The sequence below is a fragment of the Fukomys damarensis genome, unplaced genomic scaffold (assembly GCF_012274545.1).
Source record: "Fukomys damarensis isolate Sample0158 unplaced genomic scaffold, DMR_v1.0_HiC HiC_scaffold_14, whole genome shotgun sequence".
Lineage (NCBI taxonomy): Eukaryota > Metazoa > Chordata > Mammalia > Rodentia > Bathyergidae > Fukomys > Fukomys damarensis.
In genome coordinates, this window is record NW_022900926.1 from 64,157,110 (window position 1) to 64,184,790 (window position 27,681).

The 27,681-nt window shown below is 42.2% G+C and overlaps 2 protein-coding genes across 9 annotated transcripts in view; both read right to left on the reverse strand.

The window, feature by feature from the left end:
- Window positions 1–19,785, reverse strand: part of LOC104858044 (D-aspartate oxidase) — a 41,941-nt gene extending 22,156 nt beyond the window's left edge. For 2 of the 8 annotated variants that reach the window (XM_019206645.2, XM_019206641.2), the window contains exons 1-6: window positions 17,653–19,755; window positions 16,188–16,256; window positions 15,748–15,937; window positions 14,397–14,457; window positions 2,433–2,515; window positions 532–707 (exon numbers count right to left, since the gene is read on the reverse strand). In XM_019206645.2, coding sequence (XP_019062190.1) covers window positions 532–703 — 172 coding nt within the window. In that variant the 5' untranslated portion in view covers window positions 704–707; window positions 2,433–2,515; window positions 14,397–14,457; ... (1 more) ...; window positions 16,188–16,256; window positions 17,653–19,755. Of the gene's footprint in view, window positions 1–531; window positions 708–2,432; window positions 2,516–14,396; window positions 14,458–15,747; window positions 15,938–16,187; window positions 16,479–17,652 lie in introns of those variants that run through there. The other 6 variants (XM_019206640.2, XM_010618132.3, XM_019206642.2 and 3 more) reach the window with 5 other exon arrangements.
- A 4,161-nt stretch (window positions 19,786–23,946) lies between these two features.
- Window positions 23,947–27,681, reverse strand: part of LOC104858045 (golgin subfamily A member 2-like) — an 18,818-nt gene continuing 15,083 nt past the window's right edge. Inside the window, exons 12-14 of the mRNA XM_033763405.1 lie at window positions 25,357–25,466; window positions 24,354–24,452; window positions 23,947–24,083 (exon numbers count right to left, since the gene is read on the reverse strand). The gene's annotated coding sequence lies outside the window, so the exon portion shown is untranslated. The remainder of the gene's footprint in view (window positions 24,084–24,353; window positions 24,453–25,356; window positions 25,467–27,681) is intronic.

Genomic DNA, 27,681 nt, shown 5'->3' on the forward strand with positions numbered 1-27,681 from the left:
CATCGACATTTGTGAAGATAGGAGATAGGAGTACTGGGGTTAGTCTGAACTATGTCTAGGAAAGAAACCCAACTAGAACACTGCTGGCTGCTGCCATTCAATAGTCCATCGACCAGCAGAGACCAGCAGCCAGCAGTCCACTAGCAGAGCTGCATTTTGCCAATTTATGATTTCTGTCTGAATGGGGCAAAAGAATCATCAACTGACTGGTGACACTTGGATTAGAGGGACCATACCCAGCTTGACTGATTATTTGCATACACCTTTAAAGTTAATAGAATTTTTATAAGTAGCTTCTATCTTGATGGTCATTACTGGCATCAGGGAAAGTCAGAGCCATCAGTTCAAGCATTCATTGACTACTTCTGCTGCCTGACTTCTGGGAGCCCTGTGGAACTGCACATGCTGGCCTCTTCTGAGGGACAGGAGCATGTGACTCGCTCTCTTAATGAGCTGTCACCAGAAGACTGCCTTCTGGGTGGGCAGATTTCCTCCTGTCTGTCAGATGGAGAAGCTGACACCCTCTCTTACCTGGATACTCATGAGGAATAAGGATCCCAGCGGCCACATCACTGGTTGTATGAGGAGTAAACTTGTCTGACACGATGGTGATGGAGCATTGAGGGACCAGCTGGGAAATACACACAGCAGTGGAGAGCCCTATCACACCCGCTCCAATGACAGCAATCCGCACTGTGTCCATGGCCCTGCAAGGAGGGAAATGGGGCTCAATGCTGGGATGATTCTCTTTGGGCATCTGGCCTTGACTATTCTTCCCTAGGTGGGCAGCCTCACAGAAAAAAATACCCTCCAGCTGGTGTGCCTTGTGGGTTACCTTATAGCAAATGCTCCTTTAAATGCTCCTTCCCCTAAATAACAAGGTTCGTATGGGTGTATAGGTATTCACACAAACAGCCCGGATTTGCCCGTAACATACACCAGTAAATGTGTCTGCATTTAGGGGGAGAATTCTATTCCTTCTCCCCTTTCCTGAGCTTTATTCCCTGGGGACACATGCTGGGGAAGGTCAGAGAGAGAGAGGTAAGCAAGGCAGGGAAAATAGCAGAACTATGGCTTCTGTCCCCAGAACCCACTTCTGTGCCCTGAACCCAGTCCTGAGAGGCAATGGCCCTGAGCAATTTGGAACTGAACTCCTGGCCTTTCTGAACTTGTTTTGAAAGATCATTCATCATCTCGTTTCCTCCCCCACCTTCCCTGCCTCTGTAATGGCCTCCATCACTGCCTCCTCTCGAACTGCAACTCAGCCCTGACCCACCCCCCTTGGACAGCCTTGTCCCGACCCTGTCAGAAGCTGGCTTTGTAACCTACAGAATAACATGTGCCTCATCTGTAAGAGATCAGATAAACTTTGATTACCTCCCTTGGGTGTTGGATAAGAGAGACCCATGAGGCTGCCTGCTAAGGGGCCCCCCACAGTCCCGGCTATGCATCAGGAGCTGGCACTGCATGTGGTAGCCAGAGTGGCTGAGACTTCAGTGCCCTCCCAGCCCTTACCCTGGGCGGTGGGGAGCCACACTCCACACTGTCCTACCTGCCCCCTTGCCTGCCTTGGCCACCCTGTGCATCTTTCCATGTCTACCCCTGCTCTCTGTCTAGCTCTCCCTGTCTGATTCAGGTTCAAGCTCTAGAAAGAAAAAACACAGCTGTTCCAGTTCGTCACCGCCACTCTTTTGGGCAGAGTTCTAGCACCAGGCCAGCTACCTGGGCTAAGTCAGCCTGCGTATCTGCTGCGCTTGGCGTAATCACCCTTCTCCATGCAAGAGCAGTGGTGAGGAAGAGGGGTCACATAGTACAAGCCATGGCACCACACGCAGAGCTGCCCCTTTGCTCAGGAGGGGCTGTGGACAAGGCAAACGGGGTGGGGTCCGGCTCTCAGCGGTTTCTGCCATATGTTCTGGTTCTGATAGTCTGTCGTGTTCTGCAGCTTTAAAGCCTCGCAAGGATATTTAAATTGTGTTATTTCTAATCCTCAAACAGCATATGCATATCCGAGATGGTTCATTTGGGCAGGCTAGCTGAGAAGGAGCGGGACCACAGAGACCGAGGAAAGATGAGAGAAAGGTTCAGCGCCCTCCAGTGGGGAAGACGCGGGGAGCATGGCTCTGTTCCCCTTGCCTTGCGGCAGAGGGCAGACAGCCCGCCCTTGCTAGCTTCACTATTTCACATCAACTTCCCCTTCCTGGCCACATCCTCAAAGTACAGTCGCTCTAATAAATTACCTTGGAAGTGAAAGTAATCTGCAGCCAAGAGTAACCAGCTGCCAGAGGGGAGAGTATTGAGCTCGCAAAATAGGGTATGCGCTGGCACAATGAACTATTAATCTTTTCCTCTTTATCCCACTAACACACACCCTCAATTTCCGGAATGTAGACAGAATGAGTCCTGCACCCAAAGCAGGAGAATTTGAGTACCTGTCTCCAGCAAGGCAGCCTCAGAACACGCCGAAGGCTCTGGCACCAAAACTTGTTTTCCGGTGTCTGGTTGGTTGAGTGCCCTGAGAGACAGAGAAAAAGCAAAACTGCTTCCCATTGGGGAGTTTATTAAGGACATTCCTTCTAATCTTACTCTCCATTGGCCCATGAACTGTGTCTCTGTCACTGATTCCCCAGGAGAAAGGAACAGGTGATCTTATTTTTTAAGCTCCCTGGAGCTGTGTCTCTGCCAAGTCCCTGGGAGCTAGGTTGTCCCCGGCAGCCCTTGCTTGTCTGGCTCTCAAGCCCTGCATCTCTCTCCAAGCCTGGGATTTCTCTAGCTGATTAATGTGTGTACTAAATAATGGGTGGTCTTCCAACATCCAGCAAGTTCCAGCCAGAAGCAGGCATCCCTTATCTCTCTGGACTACGCAGCATTAGCTGCCATCCCCCACTAGATGCCCGGTACTGCTGGTCAGATGTAGAGGGTGGGGCAGACAAATGTGGATCACTCAGATGATGGCCTGATCACAGCTGGAGCACTTATTCAGAAGATAAATTAAAACAGGAATGATGTGCCAAGACAGTAAAGAAGGGTCCAAGATCTCCTCGGTGGTGTGTCTTGGCACTTCACTGCCACCTGTAGTACAGCAGACACCTCTGTCTGGGATTAGCAAGCTATAGGTGGCACGAGCTTCTTTCCCCTCCATAATTTGGCTGTGCTACATTAGAAGTAGCAGGGCCTTCCTGAGTTCATTTCCAGCCAAGGTCAACTGGCTCCAACTAAATTCTTCCCCTCTGAATTAACCATTTGCTCCCTTTTGCATAAGATATACTAGTGCCCTCTTTCTACAGTCCTGCTTATGATAACCGCTATCAGCAGACATCCCGAGGCCTGCCCAGCTCCCTTCTTCCCAAGCTTCTAATGAATAAACACTAGATGTCCTTGGTGTCTTTTGTCTTTGCTGCCTAGAGCAGCTTCTCTCAAGTCTCTGCCTCTGAGTCTTTCGTTCTCACTTTCCTATCTCACAGACGTCATACAATCTCATAGGAAATCCAGACCCCAAACTCCAACTCTCAACCTTGTAACCAAAGCTTGCACTTTGGAATCAGGAGTCCTATCGGTCTAACCTTGAGAGTCACCTAACTTCTGAGTTCATTTTCCCATCTGAAAGATGGATATTAAATGATGTAGATATGTGATTTAATCTTTACATTCCCATAAGGGACATGTGGTTGTGACCCTGAATTTCCAAATAAGAAGGTAGAGGCTGGTTTGTTTAAGTAAGAGGGCTTACAGTCAGGTTTTTTTATTCACTGCCTATGAAGGTCAAGTTAGTTTAAGGGCCTCCATTAGAAAGGATTGAGCTTGGGGATTTGGCTCAGTGGTTCTGGAACCTGTCTCGAAAGTGGAAGGTCTTGAGTTCAGTTCTTAGTACCAAAAAAAAAAAAAAAAAGAAGAAGAAAAAAGAAAGGATTGAGTAACAAGGCTGTTTGCCTGAAGTTAACCTATTTGTATGTGGTTTGTCCTCTGAGCTTTCCAGTGCTGTGGTAAAGTCCTCCTTGAAATATTTACATTCAAAAATAGATCTGAAGTGCTATTGAGTAGGTTCCAACTATTACAGATACACAATATTACTATTTTCCAAGTATAAAATCAAAAGGCTGCACATATTAAAAATCCTCAGGCAACAAAGCACGTGAGGCTTCCGCATGATGAACATTTGTAAACTGTTGCAATGAAAAAGCATAATTATTGTACCACAAAAGAAAGTTTTTTTCCCCTTCATAATCTATACATGTTCCAGTAGGAAGCACAGGAGTCAGAGGGCAGTGATGCGTGCCTCTGATTCTCTGAAGATGAAAAGCAGTTACTCTGAGGCAGGAGTGGACTAAAGTCCAGCTTGGAGGGTAGGAGGGGAAACAAGTTCATGCCTTGATCATGGTGCCCACTCCCCACCTCCCACCTGGAGCCAGGCTGTCTAGGGACTGAGGCAGGAGGAGGGAGAGAGTAAGGTGACCCTTGGAGACAGTCTGGGTTATTAAACAAACCCATAGCTAAGCTATCCTCCTCACTCTGTGTGGCAAAGAGACAACTCCAAGCCAGGCATTCAAAGAAACTGAGAACAGAACAGGGTAAAATTTTATAGTCACACGCCAGTGCTCCTGTCCCCAGAGCTTGCAGGGGAGAGAGATGGTTCCCCCAACACAGACAGTTTTAATAATAGTAATAACAAGCCACCTAGATCTCCCACATACAAAGGATACATGGCACATGGAACACTCAGCACTCCACCCACAATTGTCAGTGGCCTCTCACCGAGGAAGGGGACACCTAGGAGGGCCTAGCAGAAAAAGAACCTCAGCTCTGCAACAAAATCAGAAAACAAGGCAACCCTGTGACTCCTGGGAGCCAGGAGAGAGAAAGTGCGCCCTCTTGTGGTTTCTGTGGGCAGAGCTGACACTGGTAAGAGTTGATCAGAACAGTGGGATAGTGGTCCTCAGGCCTTGTAATATGCAAGAAAAACCAGTGAAGGGAAGCTATGAAGATGTCCATGATATTTAACCTCCAAAGCATTCAAGACAATCAGGCCCACAGGGGTACACATCCAGACCTCAAAACCAGGACACAAATTAGAAGGGAGCTAACTTCAGACAAACAAGGGGAGGAAATTGTGTGGCTAATGAAAATCAAGCAGCGACACCAGTGAAGAGGGAGCTATGTGGAAGAACTGGGTTACAGCTATGGCAACTGTGCAAAGGTTTTTATTTTTGTTTCTATAGTTATTTTGGCAACTGTAGTCATTGTACCTTTGCTAATTTGTTGGATTTGGGCTATTCTGGTTGGTTTTTTGTTGTTGTTTCTGTTCTTTTTTTCCCTTTCTTTCTATTCTTTGTTTTCATTTTTTTTTAATCTTTTTTGTTTTGTTTCTCATTTGTTGGTATTGGATGATTACAATGCTGTAAGTTTTGAACAATTCCATTCGACCTGCACCCTCTTTCAGTGTGACTTCCCTCCTAGCCTTTAATCCTTTCTCCTCCTTATCCTTAGTCCTCCCCTACCCCTCACATCATCTTCTTGCCTCCTCCCAACTCCTCTCTATCAATCTAATAGCTTAAACTTATAGAGGAGACTGTAGAAGTAACATTAGAGAATAATTAACCAGTGCTGTGAATTAAATAGTACCATTTAGGAGCATATTAAGGCAATCTTGAACAAAATTGGACTTAGAGGAGCCAAACAAAACTATCAAAAAAACCTATTAACAGGTGCCAGCAATCTCAGTCTCCTTCAATCTCTAAATGTATCACCACCCATCTGCAGATATCCTCTTGACCATGCAAATATTCTTCCAAGCTAACCCCCTACCTACCCTTTATGCCAGCTATAAAATAACTACAGGAGTCTAACTTCCTACATATTTGTGTTAAATATGTACTACTGACATGTCTTTTATCTTCCTCTCTTCCCACTAACATACCTCCTTCCCTTTACTCTTCCTCCCTACCACCCCATACCTCACATATCCCAGCACAAGACAGTCTGAAAAGGGTATTAACAAAAGCGTAAACTCTCCGGCCACCTACTCGGGCCCACCCGGAGGGTCCGTGACCTCCCCCACTGCGTGCCACCAGCTCCAGCAAGGAAGGTAGCCAAGCACCCCCATGACCTGACCCCCCCATTCTCAAACCTCCAGATTGGGCCAGTCCTTGGAACCACTCTGCAGAGGCATAGGTGGTCATGAAGGGCATTTTTCTGAGCTCCCAACTTTGAACATCTTTAAGGAAAGGGCAGGGGAAACCTGTAATAGAACTGAGTGGAGTTCAACCCTGTGTGTTGGGAAACTCAATTTGGACCTTGTGGCCTGAGATCAGTCTGAGTCATGGGGACCTGCCATTGGCTAGCTGAGATCAGGGGATTTGGTTCTGCACATGGCTGTACATGTGGTATAATATGACAACAGAGACATCTGAAAGAGGCCCTTCAAATTCTTTTTTTTCTTTTCCTCATTCCACCCTGCAATTTCTTTCTTTTTTCTGTCCTCTTTCTCCACCTCAGTCTCTTGCTCCACCATATTATCCCTCATCTCCTTTTTTATTCCTGCTCCTGCTCTAACTCAGACTTCTTCTTTTATCATTTTTTCTTTTTTTTTCTTTATGTTCTTTTCCCCTGTCATTTTACCTCACTCAAAGCTCTGTAGCTTCAAGGGAAGGTAAGACCTTGTTACTGGTAAGGGGATATATTCTTGTCCTTATTCTTGCACTCTGTCTATCCCCTTTGAAGTTAATAATTTCATAAAGATTGTATGGTCATTCTACATCCTCTGGCTTCACTTGAAACCTTCTCCAATTCTTTCACTTATCTACTCCTCTCGTCCTAACTCAGTCTAAGCCCCGATCCTAAATGGTAAAGATGCTATATTGAAAAGCGTATTCACTGCAAACATATTTTGGGCTGCCTCTTGATATTAACTTAATTCACATGGTTTAAAGGTGATAGATTAATGATTACCACAACTGACCAATTTGCAAGCTGTGCTTGATCCTATTGGGCTGCTGAATGTATCAATTGGGATAAGGATTGTGAATGATTTAGTGAGTTGTTTTCTCTGATATTATGAAAATGAGGATGTCCATGAGTCATAAGAGATTCAAAAGCTAAAGCACAACTACATCAGAAAGATTTAAGTAATAACCCAGAAATTAAACCAAGGACAACCCAACAACAAAAATAAAAATGAGAAAACACTTAAGCAAGACACAAAGACAGACTTCCATTTCACCAATGGCAAACAGTAGGGCAAAGGAGGATGAAAAGTCTGATAGTCAACCAACAGGACATCCTGGACCCATAGCACAGGAGGTAACAAAACAGATCAATCAGGCCCTAGAAAAATTCAAATCAGAAATAATTTCCCAGTTAACCATAGAGATGGTGAGCAAAATGGAAGTCATGATTCGAGAATCTAGAACAGAAACTGACAAAAAAATAGATGAGCTCAGGACCATGATAGAAGCCATGATGACTCAGCATAAGAAAGAAATGGAAACAATGAATGCACAAGAGAGGAAAGAAATGGAATCCATAAAACAGATTCAAACAGATATCCAGGAGATTAAAAACTCTATTGAAAGTGTACTTAACAAAATAAAAGATTGCGAAGATAGAATTTCAGATATAGAAGATAGGATTGCAGTCAGTGACCGTGAAAAAAGAGGTCTCTCAAAAACAGTAAGGGATCATGAGAAGTTGATCCAACTACTTCTAGATGATGCAAAGAAAAATAACATAAGACTGATAGGAATCCATGAAATAGTAGGAGAAAACACAAATGACTTAAAAAAGCTCTTCACAGAATTAATGACAGAAATCCCAAACAGAAGGAAAGAATTAGACATACAGATAAGTGAGGCAGATAGAACTCCAACTAGCCATGATCAAAAAAAATCTACACCTAGACCTATAATGATCAAGATCCCAGAAATCCAACAGAAGAATAAAATACTGTAAGCAGTAAGAGAAAAGAAACAAATCACATGCAAAGGAAACCCCATTAGAATCACAGCAGACTTTTCAACACAAACCCTTAGCTCAAGGATAGCCTGGAGTGAGGTACTTCAAGTCCTAAAAGAAAACAACCTCCAACCTAGACTGATGTATCCTGCAAAACTCTCTTTCAAAATGGATGGGGAAATAACATACTTCCACAACAAAGAACACCCGAGAAACTTCATGAACACCAAACCAGCACTACAAGGAATTCTAAATATCCTAGAAAAGGACAATGAAGGTTACAATACCATGAGGCCCAACAGACCAAATCAAATAGGCAAGTCAAGAAATTAAAAGGAGAGGGGAGAAAAAGTAAAAAGAGTCAACAAAAGGACAATAACATGACAAGAATAAGTCAGAACATATCAGTTATAACCATGAATGTTAGTGGCCCCAATTGACCAATCAAGATAAATAGACTGGCAGAAGGGATTAAGAAGCAAAATCCAACAATATGTTGTATACAAGAAACACACCTAGTGCAAAATGAAGCCCATAGACTGAAAGTGAAAGGATGGAAAACAATTCTCCACGCATCAGGAGCCCAGAAAAAAGGAGGGGTAGCAATCTACATTGAAAACTATAGCACTCTGAAAAAAAGAAATCTAAGAGGATGTAAAAAAAATGGAAAGATATTCCCTGCTCCTGGGTAGGAAGAATCAACATAGTGAAAATGGCCATACTACCAAAACTGCTATACAGATTCAATGCAATGCCAATTGAAATTCCAACACTATATTTCACAGAACTAGAAAAAAGAATCCAAAAATTCATTTGGAACCGTAAGAGACCAGAATAGCAAAAGCCATGCTAGGCAACAGACACAAGGCAGTGGGTATAACAATTACCAATTTGAAACTATACTACAAAGCCACTGTAATAAAAACAGCATGGTACTGGAAAAGAAACAGGCCTGAGGATCAGTGGAACAGACTGGAAGACGCAAAAACAACTCCAGATGTACTCAGCTACCTCATCTTTGACAAAGGAGCTGACCATCCTCAGTGGAGGAAAGATAGCCTCTTTATTAAATGGTGTTGGAAAAACTGGATTTCAACCTGCCGAAGATTAAAACTGGACCCTTATCTTTCACCACGCACTAAATTAAAATCCAAGTGGATTAAAGATCTAAATATTAAAACAGAAACACTAAAGTTGCTGCAAGGTAAGTTAGGCAGAACTCTGGAAGACATTGGCATAGGAAAAGACTTTATGAACAAATCCTCAGTAGCATGGGAACTAGTAGAAAGAATAAAAAACTGGGATCTCATCTTCTGTACTGCAAAAGAAACCATCAGCAGAACTAAGAGACAACCTACAATGTGGGAAAAAATTTTTACCAGCTGCTCCTCAGACAGAGGACTAGAATATACAAAGAACTCAAAACAATCAGCCCCCCGAAATATAAAGACCCGATTCAAAAATGGGCATCTGAAATGAAGAGACATTTATCAGACAAAGAAGTAAAAGCAGCAAGTAAATATATGAAAAAATGCTCCACACATCAATGGTCATTCGAGAGATGCAGATGAAAACAACACTGAGATTCCACCTCACCCCACAAAGAATGGCTGCTATCAAGAAATCACACAATAACAAATGTTGGTGGGGTTGTGGGGAGAAAGGAACCCTTCTCCATTGCTGGTGGGAGTGCACACTGGTGCAACCACTATGGAAGTCAATATGGAGATACCTCAAAGAGCTGGGACTAGAGGTTCCATTTGACCCAGCCATCCCTCTTCTGGGTATCTTTCCAAAAGAACTAAAAGAATCATATCAGTGATGTATGCGCACCCATGTTTATAGCGGCACAGTTTGTAATAGCTAAAACTTGGAAACAGCCCATTTGCCCATCAGTTGGAAAATGGATAAAGGACATGTGGTTTTTCTATAAAATGGAATATTACTCAGCCATAAAGAACAAGAAAATAGATTCATTCATAGGAAAATGGATACATATTGAAGATATACTCCCTAAGTGAAATAAATAAGTCACACATGTAAATACTGAGTAGTTTCTCTGGTGTGAATAAACTGTAATAATACATAAGATCCTAATAAGATTACTGACATTGTGAAATGGGAAGAAAGGGACTAAAGGTGTAGGGAAGGTGGGATAGGTAGGGGAAGGGTAATAAGGGAAAAGAAAAAATGTGAGATAATGAAAAGATGGAAATAAAGTGTTTGTAGATGGGGAGGGGAGGAGGGGGTGAAAAGAGGGCAGGGACAAGGGGAAAATATGAGAACCAAGACCTGTCATGTAGAGGTACAAGATCCCAGTGATGAATGTAACTGTACTATAGCCCTAAAATGTACCAATAAATTCAATTAAAGCTGAAAAAAACAAAATGGTAAAATTATTGAAACAACTTTAAGTGTTTACGATTGATGCATGCTCTGTTCTGTTGTCATTTTTATAACCAACAGAAATCCTGCCCTTACAACACAGTGACAGAGTCCACCCTAATTAAATTGAAAGTTTGTAACAGTTAACACTATCCCTAGGCAAAGAACACATCACTGAAAAACAGATTTTTAACTAAAGATATCTTCATAACAACAAACTCTCTTCATTCTACTCATTCTATTTGACCCCAACATTAAAAAAACAAACAAACAAAAAAATAAATAAACAAGGCATGGGCCAGGGATTTATCTCAGTGGTTCTGCTGCCTGCCTCCCAAGTGCAAGGACTCAAGTTCAATCCCTAGTAATCCCCTGCAAAAAAGAACAAGGCAACAAAAAGTTCCTAAAGTCTTCTAACTCTCCCAAAGCAGATCCAAGGGGCACTGAGGCAGAGGAAAGCAAACCCGCGATATCAAAGCTTTACAAAATAATTTTAAAAGAGCTAAAGAAATTTGGTGAGTTCACAGAGGACATGAGATGAAAGATGGTGGAATTAAAATACAAACCAGCCAATGCAGAATGGGAGAAACAAATAAAAATTGAAAGAGCTGGCTGAAGTGATACAAAACAGGAATGACAAATGCACCAAGAAATAGATTGCACAAAAATGTGTCAGATAGAAATTCCAAGGCTAAAAAATGGTATAGAATTCATAAACTGTCAAAATGACCAATGTGGAGAAAAGGTTTCTGGAGTTGAGGACAGATAGGGAAAATCACAATGAATTATGAAAGACTTTTAAAATGATAAGAGAACAAAAAATTCATGGGATAGCTAATAGATGATGCTGAGAAAATTTAACCTAAGGCTAATTTGAGCTAGAGAAAAATTAGAAGACAACACACATGGAATAAATAAAATCTATTTACTGAAATCATAATAGAAAACTTTCCATGTATGAGGAAAGATCTGAAATGAGGCTCATAGAACACCAGTTAATTACAGTGAAAAAGAAGCTCCCCATGATACACTGTAATCCAAATTCCAGTTGATCAACAAAAAGACAGAATCTTAAAAGCGGTCAAAGAAAAACAAAAATCACATATAAAGACAAATTATCAGGATTACAGCAGTTTTCTCAACACGAACTTTAAAAGCCAGGAGAGCTTGGAGTGAAGTGTTCCAAGCTCTAAAAGCAAACAACTTCAACTCAGACTAATGTATTCTGTAAAGCTGTCTTTCAAAATTGGTGGAGAAATAAGAACGTTCTACAATGAAGAACATCTTAAGAGATACATGAACACCAAACCAGCATCCCCCAGAAAACACTAAAAAATATCTTAGACAGAACAAAGCCAACAAAGCTAAAAAAGCAGGTGTAATGAACACATCAAGCAAGTCAAGTACTTTATAAAGGAAAAATAAAGTCTTCAATGGAAAAAGAATGCAATGATAGGAATAAATCAATATCTTTCAGTAATAACCCTCAATGGCCTCAACTCCCCAATAAAAAGACATGGATTGGCAGGCTGGATTAAAAAACAGAATTCAACAGTCTATTGTGTTCAAGAAACTCATCCAATCCAAAAAGAAATCCATGGGCTGAAAATCAAAGGTTGGAAAAAAATATGCCATGAACCATGACCCCAAAAGCAAACACAAGTAGCAAAGTCATCCTTAGACAAAGTAAACTTCAAGCTAAAACTGATGAGAAGAATCAAAAAAGATCATTACATATTAATTAAGGAAACAATTAACAGAAAGAGAGAACAAGTGTAAATATATATGCACCAAAAACAGGTGCACGTAATTTCATAGAGAAAACACTGCTGGACATAAAAGTTCAAATAAATACAATCATAGTGGGTGACTTCAATACCCCACTTACATATGAACACAGAACAGCTAAACAAAAAATTGATTTAAAAAATCAGAGCTTAACCACATCTTAAACACACAGACTGAATAGATATCTACAAAGTGTTCGACTCTAATGCAACAGAATACACATTCAGCATTGTACACAGAACTTCCTCCAAGATAGATCATGTACAAGTCCATAAAGCCTGCTTAAATTAATACAAAAGAATCAAAATCACACTATGTGTGATATCAGCTCACTGTGCACTAAAACTAAGTGTCAATCACAAAAGAAAAATTATACAGACTATAAACCACTGGAAATTTAATAACACACTTCTGAACACTCACTAGGTCATAGAAAGAAATCAAAGAAGTAAATAAACAATTCCTGAAATCAAACAATGCCAGTACAATGTACCAGATTTTATGGGACACAATGAATACATACCTAAGAGGAAAGTTTATTGCAGTTATTGCTCACATTAAAAAAACAGAGCTAGCTCAAATCAATAACTTAGTCATGATTCTACAGCAAGACAAGGTCACAACTAAAAAAGAACACATACAGGCCAATCTCCTTAATGCATATCGATGCAACAATAAGATATTGGCAAATGATGCAACAAATCATCAAAAACATCATATGTTGTTGTGACCAAGTGGGTTCAATATATGCAAATCAATAAATGTAATATTTCACAAAAGCAAGGGCATAAACAGAAGGGCAAAAATCGCACTATCATATCAATAGATGCAGAAAAACCTTTTGATAAAATAAAAAAACTATTCATAATAGAAAATAAAAAAACACCTGAAGAAAATAGGTACAGAGGGTCTTGCCTCAATACGTTAAAAGCCATTTATGAAAAACCAATGGCCAATATCATATTATATAGAGGAGAAGCTGCAAGATTTCTCTTTAAAATTAGGAACAAGACAAGACATTATCACCATCCCTCTTTAAAAATAGTACCAGAAACATTAGTCAGAGCAATGGAAAAAAAATAAAATGGATATACATCAGAAAGGAAAAAAATCAAATTATTATGACTTGCAGATGACATGATCCTTTGTATTGAAGACCAAAAAAATTTCACAAAAGACCTTTAATATTAATAACCAAATTTATCAGTGTAGCAGGGTACAAAATTAACACACAAAAATCAATAGCTTTTCTGTACACCAATAACAAATACACCGAGAAAGAAATTAGGGAAACAATATCATGCACAATACCATTAAAAAATTACTTAGGAATAAACCTAACCAAGGAAGTGAAAGACCTCTACAAAGAAAACCACAGTACTTTGAAAAAGGTGGTCAAAGAGGACATCAGAAAATGGGAAGATATCACTTGTTCCTGAATAGGCAGAACCAATATTATCAAAGTGGCCACATTCCCAAAACTGTTGTACAGACTTAATGCAATCCCAATCAAGATATACTAGCATTTCTTACAGAACTAGAAAAAAACAATCCTAAAATTTATATGGAACCAAAAGTGATCCAGAATAGCAAAAATAACCCTGGGTATTAAGAGCAAAGCAGGAGGCACCACAATCTAAGATTTCAAGTTTTATTACAAAACTATAGCAGTGAAAAAAAAAAATCAGTATGGCCCTGGCACAAAAACAGATATGTGGGTCAATGGAACAGAATAAAGAATGGAGAAACAACCCCAGACTCAGTCAGCCAAAAACACACATTGGAGAAAAATAGCCTCTTGAACAAATGGTGCTGGGAAAGGCTATTCACATGCAGAAGATTGCAGCTAGACTCATATCTTTTGCCATATACTAAACTAAAATCAAAATGGATCAAAGACCTAAATATCAAAACAGAAACACTTAACCTGCTGGCAGATAAGGTAGGTAAAACTATTAAAGACTTTGCAGAACCCCAGTGACTCAAGAAATAACATCAAGAATCAGTAGTTGGTATCATATCAAATTATAAGGCTTCTACATATCAAAGAAGACCACCACAAGAGTGAAGAGACAACTTCCAGAGGGGAAAAATGTTTGCCAGCTACATCTCAGACCGAAGGCTAATATCTAGAATATATAAAGAACTAAAAAATATTAGACCCCTCACAATAAAATCCCATCAAAAAATGGGTAACTGAAATGAATGGAACTTCTCAGAAGTGTGGCTGGCCAATAAATACGTGAAAATGACCTTGCTGCTCCCCATATTCTTACCCTCCCTCGGCAGGTGCACAAAGAACAGGTCCTGTGAGCACACATTGAGATGACAGCCCATCTGCAAGACAAGAGAAGAGGCCTCATAGTGAAACCCACTTTGCTGATACTTTAATCTCAGATTTCCCAGCCTCCAGAATAGTGAAAAATGTATTTCTTCTGTATAAGCTACCCAGTTTATGATACTTTGTGAGGCAGCCCAAGCTGACCAAGGCAACTGGCAATGAAAATATAAAGAAATGTCTCAATTCATATTTGAAAATCCAATTCCTGAAATGTAACTCTATATGGAGATGTGGTCTTGAAAGGGGTGATGAAGTTAGCATGAAGGCACTAGAGTGGGCCCCTAATCCAGTATGACAGGTGTCCGATATAAGGGAGGCCTTGGGGTGGTCATGTGCAGAAGGACAGCGATGGGAACAGGTAGCTGCAGGGTGGCCATCTACAAGCTGAGGAGAGGCCTTGGAGGACCCAGCCCCACAGGCTCCCTGACCCTGGACTTGCATATTCCAGAACAAAGCAAAATGTCTGTTTACGCCACCCAGTATGGGGTATTTTGCTATGACAGCCCTGGAAAAATTAATACAGAATGTGAAAAGAAAATCAAGAAAATAACGAATGTTAGCTAAGAGAAAAAATTTTAAATGACAGCAGAAAAACAGGCTGAAAAAGAACATGAAACAAAATAAGAAGCTAAAGAAATGTCTTCCCTGTCCTCATATCCTGGTTGTTTTGTTTCATCTCGTTTTACAAAGGGAGACATTTTCATTTTTTTTATTTTACAAGAGGAAAGGCCAAGTGAAGCCCTGAGCAATTCCCCAGGGAACTGAATTAATATAAACCATATAAATAATTCAGCTCAAAAGCCTCCTTTATCTCCCTTAGCAATGCTTTTTAAACTTATAACATCTATATAACTGCTTTCTTAAACTTGCCTCTGCAAATAACCCTGATACTTTGCCAGTTCTAACACAGCAGACGTAAGGCAATATTCACAAACAAAATCTCAAGATAAAAAAAATAATAATCATGAATTCCAATGGAACAATAGTGAGGAGTCCACCAAAATCGATGGGATGCTGTCCTAGTAACTTTCTCATTGCCAGGATTTGGTACCTGACACCCACAACTTAGCAAAGGACAAGCTTATTTTGGCTTATGTTTTTAGTCCACAGTTGGCCAGCTCCAAGGCAGAAAGGTATGGTGAAAGGTCTGGGAGAAGAAAGCTTCTCCTCTCAATGATGGGAGCAAAAGGAGGAAGGTAGTGCCCATTGACCCCACTGACCCCCTCTGCCAACCCGGCCTCCCCCGCCATACCACATTTAGCTGCAGTGCTGTCAGCTCCAATTACCTTGCAAAAGCCCCGCCTATGAGCGCATGAGGCTTTGTAGGGGAAGGGCTTGTAGACAGAAACCGTAACGGAAACTTGCTACATATCTGAAGATATGTAGAGAAGGTGATGACATAACTTCAGTTAAATGTCCAGGATATTGAACAATGTTTGAAAGACTATGGTTTACGTGGAGTTGAGAAAACAAAATCTAGTAAAAAAAAAAAGAGAGAGAGATTAAAATCTTCATGTCAATTATTTTTTAAAAATGAATATAGTTACATTTTTCCCTTGCTGGCAACAGGTCCACATGGACTTTAAAGTCTATTTTCTGGAGGATCTGATAACTGAAGGAGTTTACAAAGCACAACAACGCCACACTTTTTCTGTACTGTGAAGGACACTTATAGAAGATTTTAGCAAACTTGGGGAAAAACAAGCATATCAAACCAAAAGCTCACCCTTGGATGCTGGGACATGTGTCTGCAGAGCACACTGCTCTTCCCATCCAAGACTCCTTGGCCAGGGTGCTGGAAAGCAAGACATCTTTTTTGTGTCTCTAGATTTATATGGCTTAATCATAAAGACAACCACCTTTTGACATGGCTTTTCTGATTAACACTTGCATTGGAACTGTGAGTCTCATGAGATGAGGAAAAAAACCACCAGAAATAGATTCGAGGGGCTTTTTCAAAACAAACATTCTCACATGTCCCCTTCCCTGTCCTTGAGGGGCCAGAGGACAAGGAGCGCTAGTAGCCTTGGGACATGTGGGGTCCTTGGGCTCCCTTGGTGACATGGGAGGGGTGGCGAGAAGAGCACAAAAGAGCGGATGTGCCGAAATATTTTGCAGCCCTACGAAAACAGTAGTTGAAAAGGAGAGTCCTCATCTTGCTTTTATTTCACCTACTTTTACAAAACAATTATTTGAAACATTCTTACAAAAGGTTTTAGAAAGATGCATAAACAACCTGCAGGATGCAGGAGTAACATCCTTTAACACAAAGACAACAACATGAACAAGATCTGGGGTGCTAGGTAGCAGCATGATACAAGTATTAACCAAGAGAATTCTCCAGGGCAATCACTTCTGTTGTTTCTGACTTAATATTATTAGTGATTTGCTTGATCTGTTATCCTTTTCTCCTCCAAGCCATTATCAGAGGCTTCCCAAGTGCTTGTTAGAAGCGTTAGTGATAGCACTCCGCTCGTTAGTGATAGCACTCTGCTCAGACAGGCTATAACTTCAACTAACAGCTAGAAGAATTAAAAAAGATAATCATAATCATAGTAACTGACACATCAAGAAAGAAAGGTACCCTTAAGCATAATTATTTCTGCACATTTTTCAAAGGGCAACAAAGTTGAATTTGACATAGATTTTTATTCCTTGGTGAGACCTTAGGTTACTTGTGCTGAAATGGGAGTTCTTCAGCTACAGAATTATGATGGGAAGAGCCAAGGATTTAGCTCAGTGATTCTGCCGCCTGCCTTGCAAGCACAAGGGCCCAAGTTCGATCCCCAGTACCCACCCCTAAAAAAAAAAAAGAATTATGATGCGGAGGGAAAAGACAAAACAAACACAATGGGAACTAATTGTACTTGGCTGCGGGCCAAAACGGTGAGGAGGTGCCCATCTGATTTCCTATAAAAGTACAGGTATGATTTCTTTACTTTGCTGATTTTGACACAAGCATGACCATTCTGTGTAGCAGCAACATGTTTACTTTCAAAAATGCAAGCCGCACTAAAAATTAAAGCCTGCACAACTGTTCTCTGTCAGTCACCATAAAGATATTGAGAGGTTTTTAGAATAAATCTTTATACAGTGAGCACAATGCACAATCTCTCTTTACATAATTTAAACCCTCTTAGCAAAAAAAAAAATGAAAATAAATTAAGACATAGTTTTTCTGATAAACTTACCGATGAGGTACTATGATGGCTCCGAGGATGGAAATCACAAAATACACAGTGCAGCTGTGAAGAGGCGGGAGCCTCCTCTACAGCAGGCGAGGCCCAGTAAGGCGCTTCCGTATTCTGTTTTGCAGAATGCTGATATCCTAAATCTCACAAATACGCAAGAAAGCTTCACATGGATCCTTAGCAGGATTTAAGGTGCCATTCCAAGAGAATTTTAAGGGTGTTTTCTGGTTTGTGAAGGCAAAGCAGTTATATCCACTGACCTGAAAACCTCAGAAGAACCCTCTTCAGGATTTGAAAAACACCAAATAAATCTAAATGCGAAATGCACTCCAGTGAAGATTTGAGACAAGACCAAACCTTTCTTCCTAGCTTGGTCGTAGAACAATTGAGCAGTAAACAATCCCCAGCTCTTCCTCATTCCTGCTGCAGGCCAGCACACAACCTCAAATGGAGCATTCAGGAGGTCCCCACTCCCACCAGCCAGAACCCTTCACCTCTCAGCCCTCAAAGTGTCCCCCCCGCAGCTGTCCTCCCTCCTTCTCACACCTTTTTGACCTTTTCACTTCTGCGGGTGATTTTCCCCTCAGGAAGAGAGTTCTCCTCACCTCTGTCCCCACCCTGGCTGGGTACTTGCCACTTTGTCCCCTTGTGAGCTTGGGCAAGTTAGTTTCCTTACCTGTAAAGTGGAGATGAGAATAACACCTGCTTTACAGGACCATGAGAAGCTGAAATGAACCAATATTTTACGGCTCAGAATAGTCCCTGGCCAGAGGCAAGCTGCCGGTAAACCTGGCTGTCATCCTTACTAACAGATCTGAAAAGCAAGATGCTTTTAATATTCTATCCTTTCTTGTTGCTGTAGCTTTGAAAATAAGACATTTGTTCTACCTCCTTGCCATCCTGACTGCTGTCCTCTCTGTGTCCTCCTTGTGACCCCTCTTCCGGTGCTATGTCCCTTCTGCAGCCTGACACCCTCCCACCAGGCACAGGTCCCCAGCTGCCCCACCCAAGAAACAGGTCCCCCTGCTTCCCCTGCTCTTTCTCAGCCTCTGCACTCTCCTGCCTTCCTCACCTCCTCTCCTCCTTTGGAGACTCGGTCACCCACTTATCTTTCTGCTCCTCACCTCCACCGCAGAACTTTCTTCCACCACACTTCAAATGTCATTGCTCCCTGAATTTTGCTCCTCCATCTCTCAGATCTATACTTCCAGCCAGTGCTATCCCCTGAGCTCCAACCTGGAGGTGCACCTGCCTCCTACTCATCCCAGACACCTCCTGGTCATCACGCACAACACTGATGTCCTTCCCCACCTCCAGCCTGCCACCCCTCCAGCCCAAGAACGACTCCTTGCTCCTCACCACACGCAGCTGCTCACCAGGGCTCATATGTGACTTTCCTGTTCTGTCCTCTCCAGCCCACCGTAGTGTGAATGCTCCATCCTGACCTCCCTGTGATCCTGGCCCATCTTTCCAGACTCCCCACAATGGCTGTTAGCCATAACACAGGAGCCCAAACCCAGCTGGCCACTTTTGTTTTCTCCTGTGAGCCTTTGGTTTTCTGTTCCCTCTGCTTGAAGTTTCCCTCTCTCCTTCCCCACCCAGCTGACTCAGACTGCCCGTCCTTCACTGCACTGGGGTCCCTGGCCTGTGCCCCATTACTCCAGCCCCTAGAACCGGGCTTGTGACATTTTCCCTTCTGTCTTCCTCTAGCCTGGACAACTCTCAAGACAGAGGCCATTTCCTCTGTCCCTTCTCCTTGGTGCCTAGCAGGACAGTTACTTCAAAATCAGCACTCAAATCTTTGCCAGGTAAGTTTATGAACACAGAAAAATGAATTAACTGTTCACTTTTTGTTTTTTGTTTTTCAGTACCTGGGGCTGAACTCGAAGCCTTGCACATGTGAGGCTGGGAGCTGCACCACTGAGCTAAATCCCCAGCCCCTACTATTTCACCTTTCTTAAGATTATAATGGTTGACAAGAAAAGCATCAGAATAAGTGATAGAAAATATAAACTTCTAGATTAGTGTTTCCATTGCTCAAGATGAAAACACTGACATCCACCAACAAAATAAATGGAGAAATTCTTCATATTTTTACTTAGTAAAACAACAGGCAAAACCTAGCATACCCAAGAGAAGCGTATACCCTGAGCAGCTCTGCAAATCTACACAAGATTCTGTGGCCAGAGGTTGTCTCTGAGAAGAGGCCCAGGAGCTCCCAGCAGTGAGGAGGAGAAGCAGCTGGATGTGCACTCTCTTCATTCCTGTGTGTCAGTTAATCTGCCAGGAAAAGAGCATGGTACAAAGGCTGGAAGTCCCACTTCTGTCACTGTTAGGGTAGATAAGCTTGGGCAGTAAGTACTGCCTTCCTCTATGTCCTTCTCCTTTTCTGTACCACAGTGGCAATGTTATATGGAAAGTAATTTTTGCAAAGAATTTAAAATAGAGCAGTTTGAGTGTCCACTAAATAAAATAAATGATTCTTTTAAATCCATGGTCCTTTGATTCTTTTTTTTTCTTTCTTTTGAGACAGGGTCTCACTAAGTTACCCAGGCTGGCTTTGAGCATGTGATCCTCCTGCCTCAGGCCCATGAGGGCTCACACAGTTCTAATGAACTCTTACAGATATCTTTTTAAAAGTTTTTATTTTTTAGTCAATTTATAACACTGTGCCATTATGGTTTATCTATTTTCTTTTTGTGAGGTTCAGTTTCTTGATTTAAAGAATATCTATATTCCCATTTTTATCTTTTTAAAAAGAGGAACATGACGTGCTGGCATGAAGGAGGTCCTTCTAGGAAATTCCATCCTCTAAAAAGAAGGTGGAGAGCTCTCCAAAAACACCTCTTTGTGTAGGCCAAAGAGTCCAAATTATTTAGCTTTTTATTTTTTTCCTTTTATTTTTAAATGTCTCTGGCAAATCATAGCAGAGAACACAATGTTCATGCCTTACTTTTCTCCAGTCTGCCTGGCATCCTTCTGATGACTTAGAGTCACCTGAACTATTAACATCAAGGATGTATATTCTGCAGGCTGCACCAATCAGTATGGACACAGCGTGCTGTATGCAATTCGCTATCCCAGTTTCCTCATGGCGGGACTGTTGGTTACCAGAATGACCGATTTCATGTTGGCCTATCAGATCATCTTCCGAATCTAAATTTTGCTCTACTTCCCGCTTTTTATAACAAGTTGGAGCCTAGAGTGGAGTGACTCTAGAAGCATTTTTGTCTTCTTTGCAGCCACCTAACCCCTGCCTTAGGAATAGGATGGTTCCCAGGCAAGAGCAGCTGTCAGGATGGCTTGGGAGCAAGAAAAACAAGGTATGCAGACCAAAAACATTTCTCAATCTCAGAGCCAGCCCAGTGAAGCCTTTACTGAGCATCTGCTATTGGGACACAGGCGACACTCTACTAGGTTGCTGAATCCCCAAGAGCAATCTGCACATCACTTGTGTGGACAAGAGGGGAAACCCAACACTGAAACATAACTAGATGCTCAGGATTTCACTGATACTGTTGCTGAGGACAAAGCTAAGTTCAAAAAGCCAATCTGATTTAACATGTTAAGCAAACTGCAGCTTATATGGCACACAAGGTGAAGGAAATGCTCTGCTGGAGCACTTGTGGGGATACAAAATACCCTGCCCTACAAGAGCTCAATGGTCTAGCAGGGTAGACAAAGACACACAATCAAATAACAAAGGCAGACTGTGGTGTGGATGGTGAAAGGGGAATGTGCTAAGTGTCGCACAGACATGCACAGACCCCAGCAGGAGAGCTGGGGTGCTTGGATTTGGGTGGACTCCTTGGGGGGAGGACACACACTTGGAAGGCACTCACACAATGCAGGGCAGTTTGACAGGAGAGGTGAGAAAGTGGAACATCCTCTCTGGAGAGGCTGTATGGGGGGGACGTGGAAAAGGAGTGGGCTTGGGGTGACACCAGGGAGGAGACAGGAAGGACTGCAAGGGAGGGTGAGTGTGAGAAGGAGAAGATGTGTGAGGAAACACAGAAGGTGGGCAGGGGGGCAACCTGGAAAGACCTGAATTGGGGTTGAATGTGGATTTTTATTCGGAAGGTGCTGGGGGGTGGTACCACTTTTGCCCGATCTTGATGGAATCAGGGGATGGAGTGCAGGGAAAAGAGGAGATTCGGGAGGGGATCTGGTGGGGGTTGATGAGGAACTTCCCTGCAGACCTGAAAGCTGGCAAGCAGAGTAAGTTTTGAGGGACAATGTGAGGGTTTGATGATTAATGGATTAAGAGAAGAGGAGGGAAAGAACAGGGTGAATAAAAAGCTAATCCTGTGATATTATACTTGAGGCCATTAGCTTATCCTATATTCAAAGTAGAAAGCAGAAGGATGAAGAACTTTCAGTTGCTGGCCAATCCCACTGGGATAATACTGAATGTATTGTAAGTGAGCAGGAAAGTTGGAAGTCGAGAGAACAGGGGTCTGCAACCTGGAAGTGAGGCGAGAACAGAGGCTGTGCGGGAGCAAGGGAAATCACATGGAATCTCGGAGAATGAGCCACTTCAGGGGCAATCAGAAAAGGAGGAGGCCCTGAAGGAGACAGAGGGGACACAGCAAAGAAACTCTGAAGAGGCAGCTTGGGGGAGGAGAGAGAGGCAGTGGCTGAGGGTCTCCCCAGTCACTGCTAGGAAGGGTAGCAGCACAGCACCCCCACCTGTGCCTCTGCCCCTCCCTGGCTCCCACCTCCTCCTGACGAGAAGGGTCGCACCAAGCCCATGTATAACCCACCTTCCCAGCCTCTTCGGCCCTCCATGAAGCTAAGTGACATCTGAGAATGGCTGTTGTCACTCTCCCTGCCCAGGCAAATGGCTTACACCTCCAGCAACAAAAGGACTCAGAAGGAACTCTTGTGCCCAAACCCCCTTAGGTTTCAGGTCAGCTGAAAACCAGCAGTCCCACAACCCATCCACCGGGTGCCACAGGATTACTCAGGGAGCAGACAGCCACCAGAATGTGCTGAGACCAGCGCAAAAGTGGGAGGCAGAGGCAAGGGCTGGGCTGGTGATGGCGGAGCTCACGCTACTGCAGTGCTGGCTTTGTGCCAAGGGTACTGACAGGACCTTTTCTGGCAGGCTCAGCAGTGGTGGAAGGCGACTGGTGGACAATAAACAGTGGCCAAGATCCCACTTACCAACAGTGAGCAGGCTACTCCTCATGTTTCTGCAAACCTCCATTTTTACATGACAAACTGGCTCCCCATAAATAAAAATACAGAGAGCAATTGGTGACTCTGGTCTCTCCTACCTCAGCAAGGTTCTATGAACTGATGAAGACCTGTGGTGTGGGGATCCAGACTCGGTGAGCTCCATGGAGAGCAGGACCATGATGCTGGCTGTTCCTGCCTCCCATGGCCAGAGACCTGAAACACTGGGAGGATTAAGACAGCAGCAAGAGCAAAAGACAGCCACGCACACATGAGGAGAGTGACACAACTAATTTCCCATAGTCTTTTCCACCCTCTGAGAATGAGGATAAATAACAAAACTTAACCTCAAAAATAACTTTGTATAGGCATCACCCCCATGATTCATACCTACATTCTGTGAAACAGGGGCATCAATAAGCTTGTGGATAACTCAAAACAACTCAAGAAGAAAAACAGTAATCCATTTTCGTTTTGGTTGGTTTTAGTAATCCATGTTTGATCCACCAAGTAAATGAGCTACATATGCATAAAGATCCAGCTTAATATTGAGGTTAAGATGAGCCTCCTTGAATTGGAATTTGTTTAGGGTAAGGAATGAGAATTTGGGAAAATGAAATACCTGTGGACTTTTCATTTCAATTTTTAAAGTCAAGCAATAGTTTAATGTGCTTTTCTTTACAGTTAATTTGAAGAAGACTTCTAGTATATCTGTTTGTAAGGAAAGACAGCTGTTCATGTGCCCCTCGATAAGTTAAGGCAACTTCGTTTTTTCTAGGTCATACATATTTACAAATAACTGATAAAAAAACAGAACATTCTTCTAAGAAAGAAATTAACATATGCAAAGTTTTGCATGCGATGTTACGGTATTGAGAAAATCCATAGGATTTGTCACAATACCCTTATTAAATATTCCTATGTTGGACATTTTTCAAGGTATGTACCTGTGGTTTTAAAGAAAGAGAAAAACGAAGAAAAGCTGGACCTAAAAATGCCATCATATATGTAATTATAATACATAAAATATTACTGGCTGGACTATTGCCTTTTTGCATATAAATATAGTCAATTCAGCACATATGACTTGAGAGTCAAGCACTGGGCAGATCATACCTGATCCGGGATCGAAATAGGGGAAAGCTGTAATTTTTCCTGGCTGGGCAGGAATCCACCCCAGACGCCAAAAGCGCCTCATGTCCCAAGGCAGTGCTGTGTGCCCTGATGTTCAGAGTGCACTCTTTCCTGGGTTGCTGCACAAGGGAGCAGAACAAGGCCTCAGTTGAAATATAAACAACTTCACACTCTTGTGTTAGCACTCAGTGGCTCCCCTAGTGTCATATTTTAAGTACTAGTGTTATTTTGCCCGTCCGCTGCTATATGTCTGTCCAGGACTGTCATTTTCATGGTCAAGAAAGGATCCCAGGGAGCGCTTCCTCAAAATGCCTTCCTCTACTCCACTTCTAAACCACACCTGCTAGCGATTCACGTAGCCATCTGTTAGCTGCAGGCAGAGACTTTACCTTGGGTTCATGTGTGAAGGATCATGCGCTCAGGCAGTGTGCACCCCTGAATGACTCCATGAAGCCCACACCGCCTCCTCACTCCAGCCAGGTACACCTCTGAGTAAGGAATAAATATATACTGTGTTAAGACGCTGACACTGGGGATGCCTCTATTAAAGTTCACCTTAATTACCCCAGGAGACAGTATCTATCGCAGAATTAGTGTGACTTTTTTCCTGAGTGCAGGGGATCAAGACCCAGAGAGGCAAGTGCTACATCACTGAGCTACATCCCAGGCTCCAGGGAGTGTAATTTTAAAAAATGCTTTGTAGCACAGTTTGTAATAGCTAAAACTTGGAAACAGCCCATTTGCCCATCAGTTGGAAACTGGATAAAGAAGATTCGTTTTTTCCATAAAATGGAATACTACTTAGCCATAAAGACTAATAAATTAGATTCACTCATAGGAAAATGGATACATATTGAGGATATACTCCTACGTGAAATAAATAATTCACACAGGTGTAAATACCGAATAGTTTCTCTGGTGTGAAAAACTATAAAAGTACATTAGATCCTAATGAGGTAATTGACAATGTGAAATGGGAAGAAAAGGGCTAAAGGTGTAGGGAAAGTGGGAAGGGTAGGGGAAAGCTAATAAGGGAAAAGAAAAAAATAGGAGAAAATGGAAATACAGAGTTTGTAAATGGGGAGGGCAGGAGGGGGTGAAGGGAGGGCAGGGACAAGGGGGAAAAATGAGAACCAAGACCTGTCATGTAAAGGTACAAGATCCCAGTGATGAATGGAACTGTACTGTATACCTAAAATGTACCAATAAACTCAATAAAAATACTTTGTAGTATATTGACTTAACTCGAGGTGAGAAATTGTATTGGAGAAGCGATTTATGGTTATGGGTTAGTGCTCTGTTTTGGGAAATCATCAGCCGCTCTCCTATCTTCCCCTTGCTATAAAATGTGAAGGTTCCCCTAAATCTCAAACGTAGGTGCCATCAACTCACCTAATACAGCCCCCAATTCCTTTTTAAAAGGTATGGATGAAGTTCTCTCAAACTGGCAGAGACCTCCTTCTCCTGAGCAGCTTTATTCATATTAGCTGTGCATTAATCACCTAGAAATTTGAGAGCCATAAAACAGTAATAAGTAATTTAGTAATAAGTAAATGAAAAGAAGTCACTCATTAGCTAAAATTCAATTTCAAACAATGGCAAAACTTAAAATGTATTGCTATAAACATTGATATATATATATATATGGTTTTTTTTTCTTTGTACTGGGGATCGAACTGAGGACCTTTCGCTTGCAAGGCAAGAAGAGGAACCACTGAGTTAAATCCTCTGCCCATACATTGACATACTATTGTTTAATAATTATACAATTATATAACTTTCTGGAGAGTTATGTAAACTATGTTGTTAAGGGAATGATATTTTCCAAATTGAGAACTGAAATAAAATCTCTGAGAACTTTTTTCTCGGGGAGAGGGAAAGCACTCCTGGATGCAAGTGGCATTCTTGGTGGTACAGTTTGCCAAAATAGGAACAGGAAAGTTACTTCAGAGGTTTATGGCATTTTTCTCACTAAGAAGTTGCATTTAAAAACAGTCCAAAAAGTTCCTCCAGCACTCTGGAAGGCTGAGGCAGAAAGGGCACAAGTTCCAGCTCAGCCAAGGCAACTTGGAAAGACCTAATCTTAAAGTTAAAAAATTTTTTTTCTGAGGCTAGGGATAAGTTAGGTAAGGCAGCCTCTGGACTCAAGCCTCAATATTACGAAAAAGTCTTTGGGGGATGGATTTATGTATATTACAGTTGGAAACGACTGACCTACCACAATAAAAAAGAAAGACTATTTCAGTTAGAGCCATCTGCATATTGAACCGATAGGACAGATTACATCCTTCAGACGTCCCAGCGGCCCCCTCCTCTGTCCGGGTTTCCCATCGCAGAGCACCCCTGACCACCCTCAATAAAACAGTATACACACATCCCCCATTGACACATTCCACATGGACCCCAAGGCAGTCTCCATTCCTCACCCTGTTTTATTTTTCTTAATTACATTTCTAGGCTGGATCCACTGACGGTTCAATTCTTGCCGAATGAATAGAAGGAGTGAATGTTCAGTATGATGATAAGCATGGGAGCATAGGATCAACTTCCCTCACACAAGATGCCGATTATATTTATAGAATGCAACCCAGGCCATCTTTGCAAAGTGACATTATGGCCTTTATCGTCTACATTTCTTTTTTCTGTAAATCTTCTACAATGAACACATATGTTTACATAAAACAGAAAGTTGTTTTGTTTAGTTTTTTGGTACCGGGGATCGAACGCAGGTCTTTGTGCTTGCAAGGCAGGTGACAGAACCACTGAGCTAAATCCCCAGCCTGAGAAAGGTTTTTAAAAGAAACTATTTTAAAATATTGTCTACCTGCTCTGTCAATATGTCTGAATTGGTCTTCATATTTACTCGGAAGAACTACAAGTCTTCCCATCAAACTATCCCAATCTAACTAGTTATTCCCAAAATAAAACATAAAATAACTCACCCAGGGGAATCCCCATTATCGCACCACAGACGAGTGTACAGGGAAAAGGGAGAAGGCCAGAGCAGTCCTTCTGCCCACTACACCTGAGCCAATGCTCTCAATGGTGTAAGCAGCGATTTCTACCACACCTATCACTGAGCAGAGACCTGGGGCCCCACTGCATGGGGCACCCCACCTTCTAACCCACTCCCCAAAGGATCCATCAGCACCCTCCTCACTCCAGGAACCTAGAAGAACTATCTACGGACCGCCTGAGGGGAACTGAGTCCTACCATTTTTAGACACCAAAGAAAGGATGAGCGTTTCCTATGAAAAAGTGCTCTGGGGCTCACAGAGTGTACCTGGCATTTACTGTGACAGGAGCCACACTTTCCAACACAGCATGGGACCTGAAAGGTAGGCATCTTGACAAAAAGAAAGAAAAGTAACAGATCTCTTTACTTCCAATATTTGGTTTCTTATGCTTGGCAGAACTAGGGGGAAATTTTTATAACCATAACTTCAAACTCAGAAAAAGTTCATGACAACCAAAATGGAGGCCCTATTTTAGCTAGATACCCCTCCAGACTGACTGCCCATAACTAACATTTCCCAACTCCACCTCTAATCATAAATGAAAACGTCAGGTGTACGGCCTCATTAGCACCACTTGTTAGCATGACTCATTGAAAAGAAACCACTCAACTACAGACAGATCAGTTTAAACTGCTCTGTTGGCCCTAAAAAGAAAGTTAATATATGGAGCCAGTCACAGAAAAAAAAAAAAAAAAAAAAA